The sequence below is a fragment of the Coffea eugenioides genome, chromosome 6, assembly GCF_003713205.1.
Source record: "Coffea eugenioides isolate CCC68of chromosome 6, Ceug_1.0, whole genome shotgun sequence".
Lineage (NCBI taxonomy): Eukaryota > Viridiplantae > Streptophyta > Magnoliopsida > Gentianales > Rubiaceae > Coffea > Coffea eugenioides.
In genome coordinates, this window is record NC_040040.1 from 54,555,944 (window position 1) to 54,577,037 (window position 21,094).

The following is a 21,094-nucleotide window of genomic DNA, read 5'->3' on the forward strand; positions in this document are numbered from 1 at the left end:
GCACAATAAACAATACTGAAGGAATTAAAATGCACATAAATTCGGTCTCTCATATCATCATGTACGTAAAATTCTAGAAATCAAATTGAAAAGTATCCAATGCTAAAAAAACTGAAAGGTATAGACACTTGGTTTCTTGAATCACTTTTAGTTTTCTTTTATTTACCATGCACTTTGCAAGCTGCCTTCCTTAATAATTTTAACCCAAACTAAAATTTGGAAAAGAGATGAAAACTGTAGAAATTGTTTTGTTTCTAAGACAGCATCAAGGGAATGAACTTCTATAAAAAAAAAAAAAAAAAAGGAAAAAAAAAGAGACAAATTCACCGACATGACAATATGGAGAAGCATTTTTTTTTAGGGTTTTTTTTTCTTAATGTATGTGGGAGAACTTGAACTCGGGACCTTTCACTTATACTCCTTTCCTCCGAACCACCCAACCGATCCCTTCCCCCGTGGAGAAGCAATTTAGTGTTCCAATCGCATTGAAAGGTTCTGAGCCATAACCCTTCCTGCAATTATTTTAGAGCTTGAAAAGCTCAATCCTGAAGAATAGCATTATTGCGAACGGGATCTGAGACGAATTTTCAGATAACCAAATTTTCCTGCCCCAGGTGACGAGCCTTCAAATATAAATGGCAAAAATCCTGTGGCAGCTTTGTATCTTTGTTGAATCTACATAAGAAAAAGAAAAATCATCAAGAATTTAGAACATAATCAGAGAATACTACGAGACCCCTTGAACAATTGGACTAGGAATTTGGAGCACATATCTCACAAGGCAATGTTACCACAAAAGGAAAAGGAATATGAAGGGAGAAAAAGATAAGAAACAAGTAGCTTTCAAAGTAATGAAAGACATCAAGTGCATATGGTTACATGGTAGATGTTCTGCTTCATGCTTACAAGGAAATTCATCCAAATTCCTCGGTCTTTGGTTGATATGAGGATGCAGATCATTATCTATCCTTAAGAAGTACAATCTCTAAATTTCATTAAACGATAGTGCTATTCTTTAAACAAGATGAAAATATTTGATAGCAAGTGCTCGAGCAGAAAATAATCAATAGTTCTTTCAATTCAAGGATACGCATAACAATAAGTTAAAGACACACTCATCAGCATACGCAGAAGGGATAACGAATGGATAGTGCACTCGCCCCCAACCAAAGTTGTAAAGTCACAACCTCTTCGATCATACGAATGTTTAAGAACCATTTATTGACATACACCAACATCAGCATAAGGACAAGCAAGCAAAGGGTGAACTTTTTGAGGGACAAGAAAATGGAAGGAAAAGATGGTCATCTCTGTAGAATAAGTAAACGATTAAGATTTTATAAATTTACCTCAAATATTTGTTCACTGCTTCTCAGAAGGTTCCTCCCAATAACGCAAACTGTTCCTCCAGAGCCGCCACCAGTAATTTTTGCCCCGAACAAGGTACCCATTTCAGATTTTGCCGATTTAGAATGCTGCAGTCGTTGTACCAATTCCACCAACCTATCTGTCCCATCCGACCCAAGTCCACAGTGGCTATAGCTGTAATGACACTGTACATAGCACTGTGTCAGTTAGAAGTAGAAAAAATTGGAGCCATAGTTTAAATTTCAACTAAAGCCCTTGACTGTGTTTTTGTCTTTGTCCATTTTTAGAGTATCATGAGCTGGAAAAACTGTATTGTTTCTCTTTATACCACTGTTCATTTTCACGTTGAACCATCATAACAGCATAGAGTAAATATAAATACACAAAATGTATAACTCAGATAAGAATCTGATTATAGGTTTTTTGAAAAAGATAAAAAAAAAAAAAGTCAAGTACCTGATACATTATTTCTCCAAGAGAAGAAAGCTGATCGTCAGAGGGAGCAGCAGATAATAATCCTTTAAAGGCCTGCATTTTTTAATCCACAGTGGTGACAGCAAGAGCAAAATTCGTAATCAGACAACTTCATCATAATGGTTGATCTCTAGCATTGCTGAACTAATTCAAAGTGAATAATGTATAAAAGAGGATTCATCAGAAGATTTCATCAGAATATAGATAATTAATGAGCACATAGGCAAAATTTGCAGGGAAGCGGACTTAAAATCTGATGTTCTGGTTCTAAAGATAGTTGTCAGCATTGTGCATTTGTGTTATTCCATAATGGAATGTATTGTTTTATGTGTGTGTGTGTGAGAGAGAGAGAGAAAGGGAGATGGGGAGAGAATAGACATTTTCAAAATAATAATTAGGAAAGCAAATTTAAAGTTAAAAACGAAAAAAGAAGAAAGAATTGCCGCAAACTTCTTTGGCGTTCTGTATTCTTGGTAATGCATAATCTCTTATAAACTGTGGTCAATAAAAGCACCAACCCTCACAGATCCATACTCTGGTTCTTGGAACCTAAGGGTGGTAATTACAAATTTTTCTGACTAAGACTCCATTGCTGTAGCCTGGAACTTTACTAGATCAACATGGACAAAATTTAGAAGATTACAATCAAGGAATACCTGCTCATACAACATCTATGGTGTATAATAAAAACTGACCTTGACTCGGAAGTTCTCGTATATAGGATGCCTGGTTGGTGCTCTCACTGCATAGGTATGCTTTTTGTCTATAACTGTTACAGAATCTTCATGATTGACATACTTATTTAAAAATTCCTGCCCTTGCAAATACTCTGGAAGCTTATCAACATAGGAAGCCTCATATCTAAAATTGAGGAAAAAGCGTATCATGAGATTCTGAACAAACAAACAACCAATCCCAAAGAGCATTGAATCTATTGATGCTATGTTACCTATGAGGTGACAGGTTGCACAAGTAATCAAGACAAGCCTCAGTTTCAAGTAAATTATTTCCATCCTTCTCTCTTTCATCTGAGGTGTTCCCATTGACTTGCTGGGAAGAGTTATTTTCTAACAAGCAAGAAATCTGTGCAGATGCAGTAGACTTCACTATCTTCCTACCCATAAAAGCACCAACCCTCACAGATCCATAATCTGCACCACCAACACTGCATAAAAACAAAAAACTTGTTCAGGTACATTTGTACCAACATGGTACTTTAACTTGGTTTATTGAGTATTTATCTTGAAAGGACCCTTTTATTGTAGTTCCCCAACAAATATTAAATCTACAAAATAACCACAAAAAGGATGACATAAGGAATATCAAATACTTTTCCACAAAATGAGAAAGGCGAATATCTGTCAGAAGGATAAATCCACAATTATGAAGTGACTCAGCAAAATAATCAGAATATGTTGATAAGTAGCTTTGCCTTGGCACAAACAACTTTGGCTTTGCCTTGTAGGTTTCACATGGGTTCCCAAAGAGAAATTGACTTCTAAAACAATCGGCAGCTTTAACGTCTATCTTTAAAACAATCAACTTCTTCCTTATCCATTGCTTCTAAGTCTTATGCTAATCTTATTCCTTTTCTCCTCGGTCTACTCCCTCTCCTTCTCCTCTTCTCCTTCTCCAATCTCCTCTACACACCCACGAGAAGAGAAGAATAAAAAGGAAGAGCAGCAACAAAAGCACACCATCTAAAACACGCCTCTTCTGGCATCTTTAACTGCCAAAACCCCTTCTGTGCAACCACAACTACCATCAACGTCATATCAAACTACCATGCAGAGGTGCCTTCTTTCATCTGCTGTGTTGGCCAAATCTCAGTGGCCAGACAATCATGATGATAAAGATGCCAAAATAGAGTGAAGCAGAAGTAATTCTCATCCTCGTCATCGTCAGCAGGAGAAAACCAAAGCCAACAAACACCATAAGTAGCAGAAGAAGAAGAGGGACAATTCAAATCGACAAGAAGAGATGAGGGCCATGGAAGTGGAAGATTACAACACTAGAACTAGTAGAGATGTTGGGCCTTGGTGGTTTTGCATGAAAACAAAATGGAGTGTTTGGTTGGAAGAACTGGACAAAAGACTTGAGGGGGAGGAGTGGAGAAGTGGAGTTGGAGTTTGACAACAAAGGACGCACAAGAAGAAGAAAAATGAGAAAGAATGAAACAAAATCAATTAGAAATCAATTTCTCTAAGTCGGGAACCCACAAAAATTAAAATATTCTGGTAAATAACCCTAGTTTTTTTGTGCATGACATAAAAAGTCTAAGATTGAGTGCTTTCCTTTGATATCATAATAATGCCAATTGCAAGAATAAAAAATCAAGACGGTATCAAAGGGAAAGCATTCTCAGATGCAACACCTGTGACGTATTCCTGAATCAATCCCCCAAAAACGTATATGGGGCGGGATTTCTACCAATCCTAGTACCTCAGCAGGCTGCATAGGAACAATGTATGGTTTAGAATTAATTGGATTGTCATAAAAGATGCAAAAGCTGCACACCAGATTATGCTTACCTGACAAACCATTGCCAGAAGTTTGTTTGCTTCACCACATGCAGAAGCCATCTGATCCATCACTCCACATGGGGCACCAACAACATGATTCTCTACCTGTTAGAAGCTTGAAGAGGGAACTTAAAATGAAAATTGGTGGTATAAAAGCTAATATATAACCAAAAGTAAGACACAGACAACAGGAAGTTTAGAGGAGCATGCCTTCTGGCAAAGCAAAGCAAGATCTCTCGGGGCAATGGTCAATCCTGCAAGAATAGGTGTAACACATAAAAATTAATGTTTATCAAGTATGAGGATAACTTATCAGGCATAATCATGAGTACTTTGATTGGGTGTTAGCCATTTTAATAGCTTAGTAAGTGGCAGATAAACACATAAATCATACTGTAGAACCACCTCAGCCAAATATGCAAACCAAATTTGTGACATTTTACATCTTCAGCTTCTACAACCATCAATTTAACCTTATTAGTCACTTGTCTATAAAAATTGAAGTTTCCCTACCTAAGCCTTTACAAAACTTTAAGGAAAAGAACAAAATCTTGGGGATTGAAAGTATTAACATTAAAAAGAGAAGTATCACGCTATCACTTGGACAATTATGTAACCCAGCTAAAGTAAGTGAACTTTAACAGCACCAACACTATAATCAATTATTAAGTACATAGAAATGCCAATTGTGCAGAATGAATATCTATAATTTCTTTTTGACTAAGATGATTCTGAAATTTTACTACATCTACTTTTGAATGGCCATACTCCACTTATAGGTAATAGCTACACTAGACCCAACAGAAGCAAGAGCAATTAAAACAGTTTGTACAGTCAAAATAAGGACATAAATTCTTGGATGCATTCATCACCAAAAATTACATCAAAGAGGAAATTGAAATGGCATATACCATGAGCAGCTGCAACAGCCGACATGCTGGCAACTTCTACTGCAGCAGAAGAGGATACCCCTTTTCCTTCTGGAACCCCTGAGCTTACCTGGGTGGAAACTATTGTTAGCAATACATTGGTGCAACTCAAGCACCTAGAAACTATAGGAAATTTAAACTTTTAAGAGAAACCAGATCGAGATTAAAATCTTGAGTCATCTATTTTGGCAAGTGAAGCCCATCCCCATTAACAGCATCTTATTGCTTCTAATATTTATTTTGGCTCATTAACCCCCTCTGCATAATTTCTTGCTAGGTGTTTCTTACTGTTTAATTTCCTGCCTCTAGATAGCTACATCCATATTTTTAATTCAAAACGAAATGGAACATATAGAACTTCTTTACATGGACTAAATTCAACTCCAATTATCACCAAAGCTTATTGCTCTTCAAAACATGATCCGACGCTGTTATTCTTAGTTTGTAAAATCTTCATAATCAACGAATCTGTTGTGAATAATTTATGGGTCAGCAGGCAGCCAAGACAGGATTGGCAGGCAGCACTAACAAGCCCAGTTTGTGATTAACATGTTACTTCTTATGGTGCCTTGCTTTATTTCTTGGAAGATATTTGATGGCATGTTTGGCATCCCTGTTATTAGAGTGTTCCACAATCAAATGAATACCTTTGGATCAATTCTTTTGTTTATCTAAAATAAGTAAATAAAATAATCTTTTTCTTGCATTGGTACTAAAGCATGTGCTGACTGCATAAATTTTTCCAAGAAACATTAGTATCAAATGTATACACATGAAATCCACAAACAATTAAAAGCATTTATACCAGTATGCTGATACTGTCTTCAAAACGAACACCCAATTCAGTCATCAGCACCAAAATTGTACCTGCAACATATGCTGCCCACCTAGAAAGGGTTGTTGAAAAGTGACGAGACTGGTGACTGATAACAATGAAAGTACATAGTCCTATGATAGAAAATGCACTTACTTCTGTGATGGATCCTGTGAAAAGTACTTTCGTGCTTTTTCATATGATATAGGTTTGCCACTATCTATTAAACCTGACAAGTCCATGTCAAACGTTGGTCCACGATTGCCCAATTCTGATCCTAACGATACCTTCAAGCAGCAAGTAATGATTATTGACTTTTTTATGTATTTGTAAGAAAATAATCTTCCAATACCACATCCAATGATCAAGAAATGAATTCACGAAGAACAAGAATCCAAAATAAAAGGAGATTATTCATAATTTTTTGTATCTGCAACCAAATAATCTTGCAATACCACATCCAATGAACTAGAGATGGATTCATGCAGAATAAGAATCCAAAGTCTGAGACAGACATGTTTCGTGGACTCTTCTCCCCATCGACACCCATTCAGACACGATACAAATCCGGTAATGATATTGGATCTTTTGTCCCACACTTCATTTGAAGTTTGGACTCCTCAACGGTTAACAAACACAAGAAATACAGAGAGAGAATAGCTGGAATATGTTACTTCTGGTTGAAATCACTATGTATGCATGTCAAAGATTTTGACTCTAATTATCATGACTCTTTTCTTTCCTTCTCTTATATGCTTTCACACCAACAAATATGCACTTGTGAACATGAGTGGTAAATTAAAATAAGTCGGTTTCCTGTCGTCATATTTACTTAATAAGTCAATTACAACTGAGGATACAAGTTAGACCCAGGTACCCGTGTTGAGCCATTATGTGGTTTCCCGATATCACAGGTCTGGAAAATCAACAAATCAGACAAATAGGCTCATAATCATAACCAACATCTGTTGCCAGGTCCATGTAGCATGCACTAATATACATTGGAGGAATCATGAAAAGTTCTTTGCATTATAATACTGATTACACGAAAGTAAATGGTGAGTTCAGCTCTTCTTTCTTGAATAATATGAGAGTCAAAATGTCCTTGGGTTTCGTGGAAAGACTAAAGGCCCCATCCAAGAGGCACCCAATTTGATTATCTTCAAAAAAATGAGTTGCCGGAGAAAGTAATGGACATGTGACAAAAACAAAGTGATAAGTAAAATAACATGCTTTTCTTCTCGTGACTTAGATGGTATTCACAGGATAAGTACAATATGTTAAAAAAAGACAAAAGGGAGCACTTTCTAACAATGATGCTTATTGGTTAAAGGCCACGTGGAAAGAAAAGCCAGTGGTTGAAACAAATGTATGAAGCAATAGCTCTACAGCTCACATAGATCGTAAACCAATTTAAGGACTTCCCTAGGGGCCAGATTTTTGCAACAAAAATAAAGCACATCTCCGCCAAAATCAGATGATTTTGTTAGAAAATGCAATAAAAGATCTCTAATAGTGACATAAAATTTTAGTGTTGTTTAGGCCAGTCTCTTAACTATGTTACAGGTCAAAAGCATACAGAAAAATATTCATTGCAAGTTCAAGCAATAAAAGATCTCTCTCTCTCTCAAAGAGAGACAAGGGGGGGGGGGGGGGGGGAGGGCACAAGAAACATTCCAAATTAGCTAGCTTAGGATTAAACGGTATACTGCAAATTCACTTAAACTTTCCTATGCAAAATTCAAGGAGCTACTAATGATGTAAAACAGAATCAATGAACATACTATCTGGATTACAGGGGTTGGTGCTTCTTTTTGCTGCCTGGCCTGTGCATGTTTCCACAACTTCTGCTTGCTCGGATGATTCCTCTGAATGGCAACATGGCATGCTTCCCTAATAGGCATCTGAGAAATCAGAAGCATCCAATACAGTTAGGGATACACTGTGACGATGTAATGAACTTTACATGAATAAAGCTTAGTAGTGCGAATATCGGAGGAAAACAAATGGCAGAAACCACCTGCAGAACAAGACTCCCTGAATAGTCTGCAATCCCTCCCATTACATCTAATCTTCCTGGAGCTCTAGCAACAAATATTTCATCCTGTAGAAACAGAAATTGACTAAAACAAGAGCATAAAGAAGCAAAAGACGTTCCGAGGACCTAATTAGTATAAATAAGCACAGAGATAAAGGAATCTAGAGAAATGAAAATTCCATGAAACTCCATTTATTGTGAAAGAGTTCTGCAGACCTGTATACTTGTAATTGAATTAAACCACGTCAGGACATTAAATTTATTTTCATTTGTTGTCTCACTAAAATATACAGTAGTGGGAAAAATAAATTTCCCATACCTCCCAGTTAAAGAGTGCTGCAGCAGCCAGGCTCTCGCGGGACTGGTGTGTGTTATGATTCACAGGATCAGCTAAGGCACGTAATTCTGCCAAACCCTTAAGGAAACTTATTGTGTCTGACAGACCATGGTGATCTCCATGAAGAATTTCAAAGTCTTCAATTCTACAACATATCCCATTTACCAAAAAAAAGCAATATTTTAGAAGTATCTCAAAGACTCCAGATTGTATTAGATAACAAGGGAATAAGCCAGAAAATGGATGGGAATTTACTCTTTTGTACATGAGATAGCTGGACTTGATTTATCATTTGGCGATGCACTTCGAAAACTTAGTTCATTTTGCGCTACTGCATACCACTCAGGGATGGCTATATCTTTACCAGGAACTCTCTGAAGCTGATACCCAAGAACAATTGCATCTCGCAACCTCCTCGATCCACTAGGCTATATCAGGAAAAAGCATGCAGAATAAACCTTGTGAGGTTCCAAGTATGATCAGCAACAAACACAATTCAGACTCTGGACATCGCGACCTTGCAAACAAAGTCATTTTGCTAAAGAGAGATCTAAAGAAAGAGCAAAACCATTTTGCTTTTAGATACTAACTTCTCCAATTGACTACATTGTAATACATGCATGTACTACATTCTTAAATGGATTTCAATAAGTCCATAAATCTAAAGCTGTGTCTCTTATCATTGACATTGACCAAGTTGGAGCCAAATCTCACACATATAAAGTGAATCAAAGAAGGTAGGACAGAAATGGTCTTGTACCATTTGTCCCCTCTATTATTATTGTTTAAACAGGTGATGTACATGGTATTGATTTGGAATTCCCAAATCTTTCTTAGAAGTATTTTCAAAAACATTCCCTGATAGTCTGCCAACTCTAGGATATAGGGAAAGTGTTTCAAGCAAAGCAAACAGCATGCAACACAAAAGGACCAGATTGACAGCTCATTTTACTGTTGATACTGGGTTTTAATTGTTAACTATGTCCTCAGTCCCATATATATTTATGTATCTGTTTCATTGATTTTCTGAAGCTAAAAATGTAAGGCTATGGTAGATATTTTGATAAAATATTGGAATTTTACCATCGAGGTACTGTACATCATCCATAATCGAGGTATAAACCAGGGTATTGACAAATATTGGTTGCAAAGAAAGATTCAGTTGCCAGGATTATTGCCATATTGACTGGACATATCTGAGGTTCAAATAAGCTTAGAACAAACAACTGTGACTACCACGCACCTGACCAAAATGTAAACCTGGACAAATGAAAGTCTGATTGTTATTAAGTTGAACAGACATTACCTTACAAGAAGCATGACTTTTTCCTGAAGCCGTATCCTGTAGTATGTTGGCAGCCACCTGAGGAGTCGTTAGGTAACAGCAAGAGATCAACAGTTAATCCAGGTATTTCAAAACGAGGTGTAAAAGAAACCTGAGCAGATTGCTGAGCAAGGAAAACACATGAGAGAGAGAGAGAGAGAGAGAGAGAGAGAGAGAGAGCACCAGAACACTGGAAGCAAGCTAATTCTGATAGTCATGATTGGAAAGCAATCACTTCCACCTTCAACCTTAATTCTTGGGCATGTTTCATTAAGGGTGAAAATAACTTTTATAATCACTTTTCCGTTTTGTCACAAAGAATTCAAAAAACCAGTAATACTGTATATCTCAATATGCTAATATATTACCAATTGCATGTACTAAAACCAGAATTCAACATGAACTTTTTGTATTCATTTATTTCAATAATCAATATCAAAAGTCCAGGTAAACCTTTCTTCATTTCATTATTAAACCGCTTCGACGGCACAAATTGCCTTTGAAAGTGATGAGGTTGTCTACATCGTACAAACCCAAGAATATTAGCTATTTAATAACCTGTGACTTAGAAGAGATTTATGGAAAAAGGGAGGAAACAACTCAATCTTTTCATATGTCAGTTTTATGCTTGGTGACATTCCACTTTACAATAATAAGTAAAACAAGAAAGAATCTACCTCAGCACCATTAATGCCACCATTGTAGCAGGGTTTCAAGGTTATAGCACGTTCAAGATATGGGGCCCAGTGTCCAGTGAGAAGATCCCTCCTAATCATCTCAACACCACACTGAAAGTGCTGTTTCACAAGATAGGTGGATATTCCGAAATGAGCTCAAATCTTTTTTATTGTCAGAAAACAAGCCTACAGAATAAGCAAGCATAATACTTTACCTCAAGCATATGTCTCAAAAATGGTTCTTCATTAAAATAATCTCTGCGCACAAAAATGAATGGCACTCCATATGCTAGAGCTTCACTAACTGTGCCATATCCTATTTTACCTGAGGAGACAATAGAAACAAGATAATATGTCTAGCTGCCACAGAAGAAAACTAATTGTAGAAACCTAATTCTGGAAGAAGTTACCAAGCATGCAGTCCGAAGCAGCAACTACGTCAGGTGTATATACATCTTTAGGGAGCTTTAAAAAATTTCCAGGAAGCTCCTGATCTTCAGAAGCACCACATACCTACATGATCAAAGAGCACTTGAATTTCAAACACACGCTGTATGTCTAAACCACAGTGCAAAAGATGGAAAAAGCTGATCAAATGCTCAAGAAGATTAACCAAGCATATCCATCCAGAAGGTAGATAGTCCTCTTTCAGATTCCATCCTGATAGCTGGCAAGAGGAGACAAAATTCTCATTAGTTATAATAGCTTGAGAGTGCACCAAACACCTTTTAAGAAACATGGCATCATTTACTACTATGTCAGTGCTCCAAAAAGGAATAGGAATAATCCCATAGATGTACTCAGATAATGATATGAAAAAGATGAGCCTCTGCAAAAGTTTTCTACTTAATTTGCATGATGCATTCATGACTGTTGTCATGAACTCAAATTCTGAAATGAACAAGAAAAGTGGAAAGAACATATTATTATTTGATAGGGAAACCAGAGTCATTTCAGGGCTACATTCCAAAATAGGAGAAATGTCAGATACAAATCCGAAAAACATTAACTTTACCTGCCCACCAAAATTATAGAGAAGAACTTTTTTGTCGTCCCCAATTCCTAGCTCTTTCCTAACCTACAAAATGCAATACTTGAGGACACAACAGCATATGGTGTGCAAACATGAACATGCACAGATTTAAGGCCAAACCTCTGCTCGGGATTTGTGTAGCCTCCTCACAACAAGAGGCACATCAACAACATCACGGAATGCAGGCACTGAAAATCATTTCTTACATAATTTGAGATAACAGAAGTTAACTTCAATAAAACATTAATACAGAAGATTAAGGTTTCTCTTTTCCCCTTTTCTTCAATAAATAAAACACAAGATATCAATTTGAAGAAGTATGAAATATTGGGATCCAAACAATGCAATGTCGGTATCAGAAAACGAGTGAAACTCCAACTATGTTTGATTATAAGATACTAAAGTAAAGGAAACTAATATAGAACGAATGAAAAGCAACAAAGTTGCATGGACAGGACATACTTGGGCAATATCCAGGTAGACGAATTAGAAATTCACAACGAGAATAATCTTCAGCTATCTGCATATGTCAGGTTGAATGTAAAATTAGATGGTTCAAGATCACTATACTTGTATAAACAAAGAGATTAATCAAAAGCTCATTGAAGAAGAATGTAGATATTAAAACGTCTATGCTCAACATATCCATAAAACACGCACAAAGATGATAAGCTTAAGTAAATTATCTCGGAATTCTTTTTGCAAATACTAATAAATCCATTTAGTGTTACCAAAACCAAAAGACACTTAATTGGAAAAGATATTTCACCAACCTAATGCTTGATAAGAAATAAATTAACAAAATCCCTGATAAAAACAAAGTTTTTAATATGAGTCCATTGTTACTGATGACATGCACATATATATATAAATTACTTGAAGTTCCTATAATGTGAACACAATGTAAGGTCTGTCACATCTGGAGAAAAGTTAAATTACATCAAGGCAACATGTGATTCAAGAATGGCATTTGACCACTTGCTTTCCCAAGGATATCGATATCACCTTCCTGTAGGAGTTTATTACAAGTGGTGATATTTGTTTCACTGCAATGTTGCACATATATTGCTGATTCTTTTTGTGTTAACTGTGTGCTTGTTGAAAAACAAAAACACACTCAGCTCAACTCCAAGCTTCTTGTAGTTCCTAGATCCTATGTCATTCGTAAGATTCTTACAGGATTGCAAGCAACCTTCTCTACTTCACATATACATGTTTAATCACAATTGACAGCCAGATATTTTGGTGCAAGTACATTTTAAACTTCTTTTCTACACCTGATTGCTTAGGCATTCCAATGTTATTCTTCCAATCTGACCACTGAATGCCACCAACAGATTCACATACGAAACCAACAGATTTCCATTACTCCCATTAGTTCGTCAGTTTTGCTTTTGGAAACCAGGAAAAGCTTGCCCCATTTTGATGTTTGCTTAAAGGATTTAGCATGTAAAGTCTAAAGCTTTCCAGACCATTACCCACTCTTCAACTTCTCAAGTACATAGTCATTTGCAAGCAGACAGAAAATCGGGTTTTCATTCTATGCCAATACCAAGATGGAAATAAGAAGAGATCATTTGAATTTCATGACTCACTAATCTAAAATGATTTGGAAGGTGGTCTATTGAGTTCCCTTTTGTTTTCTTTGGTTGGGGGAATGATATTTGTCCTCTACTGTGCCTCCCCCCAAATGACCCCCAGTATGCCCCTTAAAAGAAAGATTTAGCAGATAAGTTCCAATGCAGATTAAAATCACCTGCCAAATTATTGGACGGTTGGTATATCCTGCAGCCATCACATACTCAGCATAGATGAAATCCCAACTGCCAGGAGCAAACGAAAAATATAATAAACACCTAAAACAGTCCTGTCTAATGCCAATTGACGATGATACACTAGTCAAACTCCAATTGCCAACATATTTTACAACTTAAAAGCAAAAGTTGAATCACAACCAGGGAAAAGAACCATGGCTGTTGACATTGCTTATGAGATATATATGTTGGTTGCGAACAGCCCAGTCACCTCATTGGAAATGCCTGAATAGCGATAAAGGCGACAAAACAGACATTGAATTGCCACATTACATTTCTATTCCTAACAATTCAAAACAGAAGAAGAGAGAAATCCTTGGTTGAAGACCTAAAGAAAGAATATTAACCCAGGACGCATCTGAAAATCTCTCACCATGATGCAGGGGGCAAAAAACAGAGAGAAACTCGTGCAAAAATCTACTAACGAATCAAACTATAACTATGGTTGAGTCATGTCTCCTTCTTGACATCAGCATTTTAGAAAGAATATGAAACTGATCCTCTCAAACATATAAAACACTATGTAGCACCATCCCTACAGCTTAATCCTCAAAAATGACCACCAGCATCCCAGGCAGGAAGGCAACAAGGACTCTAATTTCAAGTCTAAAAGTCAGCTTGTTAAATTTTGAAACTAAGCTCAGTTGATTATAATCTAAAACAGAAATAAAACAAAATAAAATAACCAAAAAAACTTGAGCATAAGCTGTAGATGAACCACAGAGGCAATTGCTCAAGAGCCGACAAATCAACAGCAGCAAAATGCACCATTGTTTAACAAGATGCAACAGTTGTGGTTACGCCCATGTGCTCCCAGAAGCATCCTCTACATTTATTTGGACTTCAAACAGACAGACACATTGGGAAGTCAAACATCTTTGAATTTATACTTGCTATCTAAGGAAACCTCAAATATATAAAACTGATAGCTTAAAAATCCTGCACAAAATTGCTCTAAGATTTGAATGAGGCAAACCTCTCTGATAATGAGGCCATTCTTGAAAATAAACATTAGAACACCGAAGTGTACCTGAAGTTGGTTACACAAACTGAATGAATTCCGGCATCTGCAGCAGCACGACATGCAACAGGGACGACATCTGAAACCTATTTGCACAAAATCAAACCATCTGAAAGGGGCTTCATAGGAAGTAAACTTTTCTAAAACCTATCAGAATAGGCACCTTAAACCCACATGAATGTGTGACATAGAGAACTATTTTTGTCTATTAACACACTGACATTACCTGTGTTGCCTTACAGTTTCTTTTAACCATGAACTTCAGATAAAAGGAATACCCTTTCAATGATGTCAAACAACAAGTATTTAACCATAAACTGAACAAGAGATTACCACCAAGTCAGCCTTGATAGATTTCAGCCACTCTACTTCTGTTGCCAAAATGGAAGCCCGTGGCACAACTGCTGTTTCAATGTACTACATTTACCATATCAAGAAAATAAACAGTAAATCTGCTTGCTCTCTGAGGGAAAGAATTAAGGCACAGACAGGATAACACAAATGTTCCATTGGTTGATTATACCTTCTCCAAGGAGGCAAGGCGGTCAACAGTCAAAGCATCTGCTTGAACAGCCCCAGAATCCAACAGCACCTGGCAGGTTCATAAAAGCTTGAGATCTTGAATTGCAGAATAAGGCAGAAAAGGTAAAACAAAAAATAATTAAGAAAGATCACGAACAAATAATCAAGTCATGTATGAAAAATTTACTCCAGAGAGCCATCCATATAATGTAAATTCAAATACAACAAAATTGTCAGTTCAACTTGAAAACTACTAACTGAAGAGCAAACATTATATGTGCAAATTAAAACCTAATGAGGAGTTGGCAACACAATCTACTGACCTTGCGAATGAAAAGCCTGGGTGACTGTATTGCAGTTGTAAAAACATATTCAGGAGCACCAGAAACCACATGGACATGATGCCCAGATTGTATAAGATTACGCACCACCTGTCAAACGCAACATCAGGATTTTTTTTTTTGTTTTTGCAAAACAAAACAATAAAATTGAACGCTAGACAATGTACAAGTTAACACATTCTGAGTTTGCATTGTGCAAATTAATCACTCCAGTTTTGCTTTTCATAGATTGGCAACAGAAGAAAGCACATAATAAAGTAATTCCTCTATAAACCCTTATTGACTTAATACTAAAAGTTCACCATGAATCAGTATTCATCAGCTTCTACTGTCAATTCACACAAGCAGTTCTAACACAAACAAATGAGAAGCCTTCTTAAAAAGGATACGGATAAGAATAAATTGTCTCAATATTAATTAAGATTGCTTATCGAAAAAAAACAACAACAATAAGTGCATCTTTTTCAACAAGTAAAGAAAAGAAAACTCTCAATATAGAACTGTACTTGGTAACCTACCAATCAAAATTTTTAACAAGGACTCTACTATCCAATACAACAAGAGACCCTGTCTAAATCTGTTGGCCAGAAAAACTGCAGCTGAGAAAAAGAAGCAAGCACTTGCAGGGTTGATTCATGACAAGAAAATTAAAAAAAGATTTGGCTTTTTCCCACTCTCTACATTCAGATAAGTAGATTACTACTGCACGTCCAACTTGATTTGCTTATTGAAATACTATTGCACATCCCTAACAGTTAAGTATCTACCATTGAATTTGCAACATTGGAACTCCATCAAGAAGTACACCCCCGTTTCACTTCCATAGTGTGAGCTCAAGATCATGATAGTCCCACAAACCCATTTTCCCTTATAATTTACACCAACCCCAAAATGAATTGCAGTGATCATATCCCACATATCCATAATCAGGATGCATAGTGTCCATTCCACAGATCGAAATCCCCCCTTGAATGGTGTCCGGATCCAAATAAAACCAGTTGCAATAATCCCATCTGATCATATGACTCAAGCTTCCAGAATTGCAACTTCTGAATAAACAGGATTAATTTCTGGCCAAAATCAAAACCCACATTATCATCCACCCAAAAAACCCTCCCACCAATGAACATTTTCAGCAATAAGCAACCCCAAATACTCAAACACGAAATGCAACAAAAATCCATCAGACAAAACCTCCAAAAATACCAAAACTTCTAGAAAAAATGTATTGAAAACTGTAGTAAACAGTAACAAATACCTCAACAGCACGAGTGGCATGGCCAAATCCATGACCAGTAACATAATAGGCAAAAACGAGAGAGTTCTTCGGTGATCCTCCCATTTCTTCTGGAATATTTCCTGAATTCTTCAAAAACCGATCTTGAAAACCTCAAACACGAAAAACCCAAGTCCAATTTTGTATCTTTATTTTTTTTTCCACCCAAAATGGCAATCAAGTTAGGCCACCCTTTGTACCATATAAAATTTTTGACAGCTTGTCTTGACTCTGAATGGACTTAATTTTGAAAGAAATCAATGATCCCATTAAAATAGGCCCAATTGGGTAATCTAAAAGTGGCTTACATTTGTCTTTCTTATCCATTCCTAACTACGACTGTAATCGGCTTGAGTTTATCCTTTATCCGGTTAGCAGATTTTGAGGTAAATTCAAAATCTTCTTGTTTGTTAAGGTTTTTTTGCTTCTATTTTTGGGCAATAGATTTAGATAAAGTTATTACATTAAAAGATCAGAAACATCCAAATAAGCGCGGGAGAGTATGGTCACAGATTGGTTTGGTTGTTGAGCTCTGGAGTCACTTTCATCAGTACGTTGCCAGTTTCTACTCTGTCCTTTTTTTCTTTTTTTCTTTTTGGCTTTTACCCATTTTTCCAAATTTAGATTTTGCCTTTTTATTATAAAATATTTGGTACTGGAAAATAGGATAAACCTCCCTCAGTTATCTCCTTATCCCAGTTTGGTCCCCTGTTCTTTTAATTGCAACACTTCTCCTTAATTTTTCAAATTAAGCGAAATACACACTGCTTTTCTTAGTGATTTTTCAATCAATGAAATGAACTCGTCCATACCACTAAAATTGCCCTCAGACTTTTTTTTTATAGAAAAGATTATTTCATTCAATTAAATCTGTACTAATAGCAGAAAATATATCAAACAAACATGACACAAATATATATAAATATAAAATCAATAGATATAACAGATTTAAGAAAATAATACAAATAAAGGTAAATTTGATATTCCTATATATCTTTCATCCAGATGCATCACTGTACCCCAATACATTAGTGCATGTCTGCTGACAATAAAATCTATTTAAAACTAGTTCAAGTCCAAAAAAAAATTTAGATTTGACAATAAAGGAGAAATTGCAAATCTGAGAAACTAGATTCTAAATCTACAAAAACTCAAATTTCACAAAGATAAAAACCTAAAAAACTCTCACAAGAAAATATTCAAAAGAGAATAAAACTCTCACTAAAACAATTTAAGAGAGAAGAAACTCTCACTAGAAGATCTTAAGAGAGGAGAATCTAAACTATCAAGAGTACTTTCTCCCATGGGGAAAGACCAGAGTTGGTCTCTCTCCCATGGAAGAGATGAAGAAAAAAATCTTGATAAAAGAGTTCTAGAGAAAAGGAAAAAAAAAAAAAAGAGTTTTAGAGATCGAAGGGAGGTAGAATTAAAGGCAAGTTAGGATCCCCTCGAACTTAAACTCACCTAAATTAAGGTCTCATTGCCTCGTTCTCACTAAACATCTAGCCATGAGAAATCTCATGATTATGCCCAAGTCTAGTCGAAGTGAATGCTAATGTTTCTATTTTTATTTTTGTCAGCTAGATCTTAATGTCAAAAGAGTTAGAAGGTTGATATAAGTTAATATAGGGCTGGCTGTAAGGCAAATTGTGGCAACGAAGACTATATTAAGAAGAAGGGGTATCAAATGTTGCACCTAAAGAAGAAGGGGTTTTAGTGGGACAAATACAAAAACAAAATATTGAAAAGTATAAGGGGTTTGCTGTGTATTACCCTAAGAAATCTAATACCATTTGGTTGAAAAAAAAAAAAAGAATGATAAGACAAACACATATTTCCAGGATTTGTATTTTTAGGCACATATTGCTTTTTATGTTTTTTTTCATTTTTTTTTTGTGTTCACAAGGGAGGAGTGAATTTTCATTGTAATGCGAAAGTAAAGGCTGACAACATGCAGTTTTATTTACTTTTGGAATCTTTGTAATAGGAGTTTTGCAAAAAAAAATTACTCTCTGCCTTGTATTACTTTTGAGTTTATTTAGGGTAAAACACAATAAACCCCACCCAATTTTCAATCTTTTCTCGGATAATTTTAGTTGCAAGACCACTAGAGGGACAGAAAAAGTAATCCTAAAAGGAGTCAATAGATGACATTCTAAATATTGTCCTCCATTTTTGCACTTTCAAAATTAAATTAATACTTCAGTTTTACAAAAATTCTAATATTTACTCACAAGTTCTTGGAAAACAGTGAAACCACCGAATCAAAACCTTTCTAGTTATCAATATATTTTATACTAGGAATTGAGATGCTTTATTCATCAACAAACTTTAGAGTTAGGTCGGCCATCATAATCGTAAGTTGACTATTAATAGGACCAGGTGCAATTGTCACCATAATTATAGTTGCTTGACAGGAAGGTTCACGTTTCAAATAGCATGCTCTAATTTCTTCCGTCTTGGATGTCATGATGTGTTCTTCTTTGAAGCTCTCTCAATTATGATGTTCAATTCGATGAAATTGTTTAATTCGCAGTATAATAAGGCTCTAACAAATCATAAATTCGTTTACAAGGTATAAATTCTTTTCCGGTAGTATCTAAGTACAAAGTCTCTTAAGAAAGTTACCAAATATAAAACAAGGGATAATTTCAGGAACCTCCTTTGAGATTTATAACAATTTCACCTAATTCTCTTGAGATTTGAAAAATTACGTATACCTGTCCTGAGTTTATCATTTTGGTAACAAAAACTATTTAATGGTCACAATTTTGAATGAATAGTCCAAAATGCTCTCATGAAATTGTGAAATTCATTTTACTTTCTTGTAAAATTATTTAAAAAGTATGAAATATGTACAAAATCTCAAATCCATTTTCAACTTTCGTTTTTGCTATTTTAAACATTTCATATTATCATATCTCAAATTAGTACTATTATCACCGTGACCACTACCACCATCAGTTTCTAAATTCTAAAACCTCAATCGAAATTATAAAAAAAAAAAAATCAGCATTGTTGATCTCAAAAAATTTCAATAACTACAATAATGTAATATCCTATCTCTCAAATGTTGGGGTACCAATATCAACCCTATCCTTTTTAAACCTTCAACTTACATCTTCTTCTATTCATCTCCAAATCCTCCAAACAAAGCTAAAATTAATTTGTAATATGTTAAATTTGTGTTTAAGACATAATTGGTTATTCCATGAGTGAATTTTATTTTCATTTCTATTAAATATTTGTGATGGATTTATATGAACAAAATTAGGAATGGATTGTTTAATTGCATGAAAAATATTAATATGTTAAGGCTATTATGGCCATTTTGTTAGGCCAAGAGCATTAAGTGTAATATTGCAAATCTCAAAGGTACTAGGTCAAATTGTCAAAAATTTCGAGGAGGTTTCTGAAATTATCCCATAAAACAATTGATGTATTAAAAAAAAAAATGCTGAAGTTAACCAAGCAAACATCAATCACTATCAAGATTCACAGCATGCAGAGTTTGACAAAATATCACCTAATCAGTTTCATCAAATCCGACTTTAGAAGCAAACTTCTCATTTCTTAAATTACACCCAAATTTTGATGTTGTACAGGATAACATCCTAATCGTGCATTTGTTTCAGAAAAAGGAATGAAAAACAATTTTAGTTTGCACCATGTAAATGATATTGTACATAACAATATAACATGCACGGATTCTACACGTACCGCATGCTATCTTGAACATGTCATGCGTGGAGTTCATGTGTATCTTTGGTCTAGTGATGTACAAACATGCATTTGACAAAAAAGACCAATTCAATTGATGGGCAATTTTCTAAATGGATGTTTTGGAAAACTATTTCCAGGGAGGATCAATCAAATGTTGAACAATCACTTTCCTGAGGTTATCACTTCAATGCATTTACAGCTGTTCTATTGGAAAATTTTCAATGATTTTTGGAAGTGGATGTATATTCATCTGTATGATTGAAAAGTAGTGACTTTAGAGGAATTCCATGCATATACAAATTTAGTAAATGAACTAGTTCATTGTATGTACAATTAGTTAGTTCATAATATAAACAAGTTCATAGTTGCACAAGTTCATGGTATCAACAAAATTCTTGATTTCTCCTAATTAACATTTCTCTAAATCTATAAAGGTCAAATGGATCTTGGTTTAATGTAGAAAACTATATCTCATTTCACTTAGTTTGTTTTAAAAAAGTTCATCATTCTTATTCTAGTGGTTTAAGAAACAAGCACAAGCTATGTTGAACATTGTTACACCATTTAATCCTCAAGGGTATTTCTCCTTCTACTGTACTTAATAACAGATAACTATAACATTAAGAAAAGTGTATCTAATTGCAGAACTTGTAAAATTCTTACAAGTTTTCTAGTTAAGGTTTCCAACAACTTCTTACTTTTTTCCATCTTCTGTTCCCACACTTTCATTCTTCTTTTTTTTTTTGGATGAAAATATGTTTTTTTTTTTTTAACAAAAACATGTGATTGCATTCATGTGAAGCATAAATTCATGGAAGTACCAAATAATAGATGATCTTTTTGAGTAATCTACCAATGCTGTGGACTACAGATGCTTTGAT

The 21,094-nt window shown here is 35.3% G+C and overlaps 1 protein-coding gene across 1 annotated transcript; it reads right to left on the minus strand.

The window, feature by feature from the left end:
• Positions 1-291: 291 nt before the first annotated feature.
• LOC113775284 (L-arabinokinase-like) lies at positions 292-16,745 on the minus strand. Its single transcript, XM_027320095.1, has 29 exons — positions 16,473-16,745; positions 15,197-15,304; positions 14,875-14,943; positions 14,685-14,768; positions 14,361-14,437; positions 13,273-13,339; positions 11,979-12,036; positions 11,637-11,704; positions 11,499-11,561; positions 11,097-11,150; positions 10,894-10,996; positions 10,699-10,808; positions 10,484-10,603; positions 9,789-9,845; positions 8,738-8,910; positions 8,465-8,627; positions 8,128-8,211; positions 7,892-8,011; positions 6,264-6,394; positions 6,099-6,180; positions 5,276-5,363; positions 4,575-4,618; positions 4,374-4,469; positions 4,217-4,293; positions 2,792-3,007; positions 2,538-2,703; positions 1,825-1,896; positions 1,350-1,553; positions 292-675 (listed from the first exon to the last, which is right to left on the minus strand). The coding sequence occupies exons 1-29, from the start codon at positions 16,554-16,556 to the stop codon at positions 559-561; spliced, it is 2,955 nt and encodes a 984-aa protein (XP_027175896.1). The 5' UTR covers positions 16,557-16,745; the 3' UTR covers positions 292-558.
• Between the last annotated feature and the right edge of the window lie 4,349 nt (positions 16,746-21,094).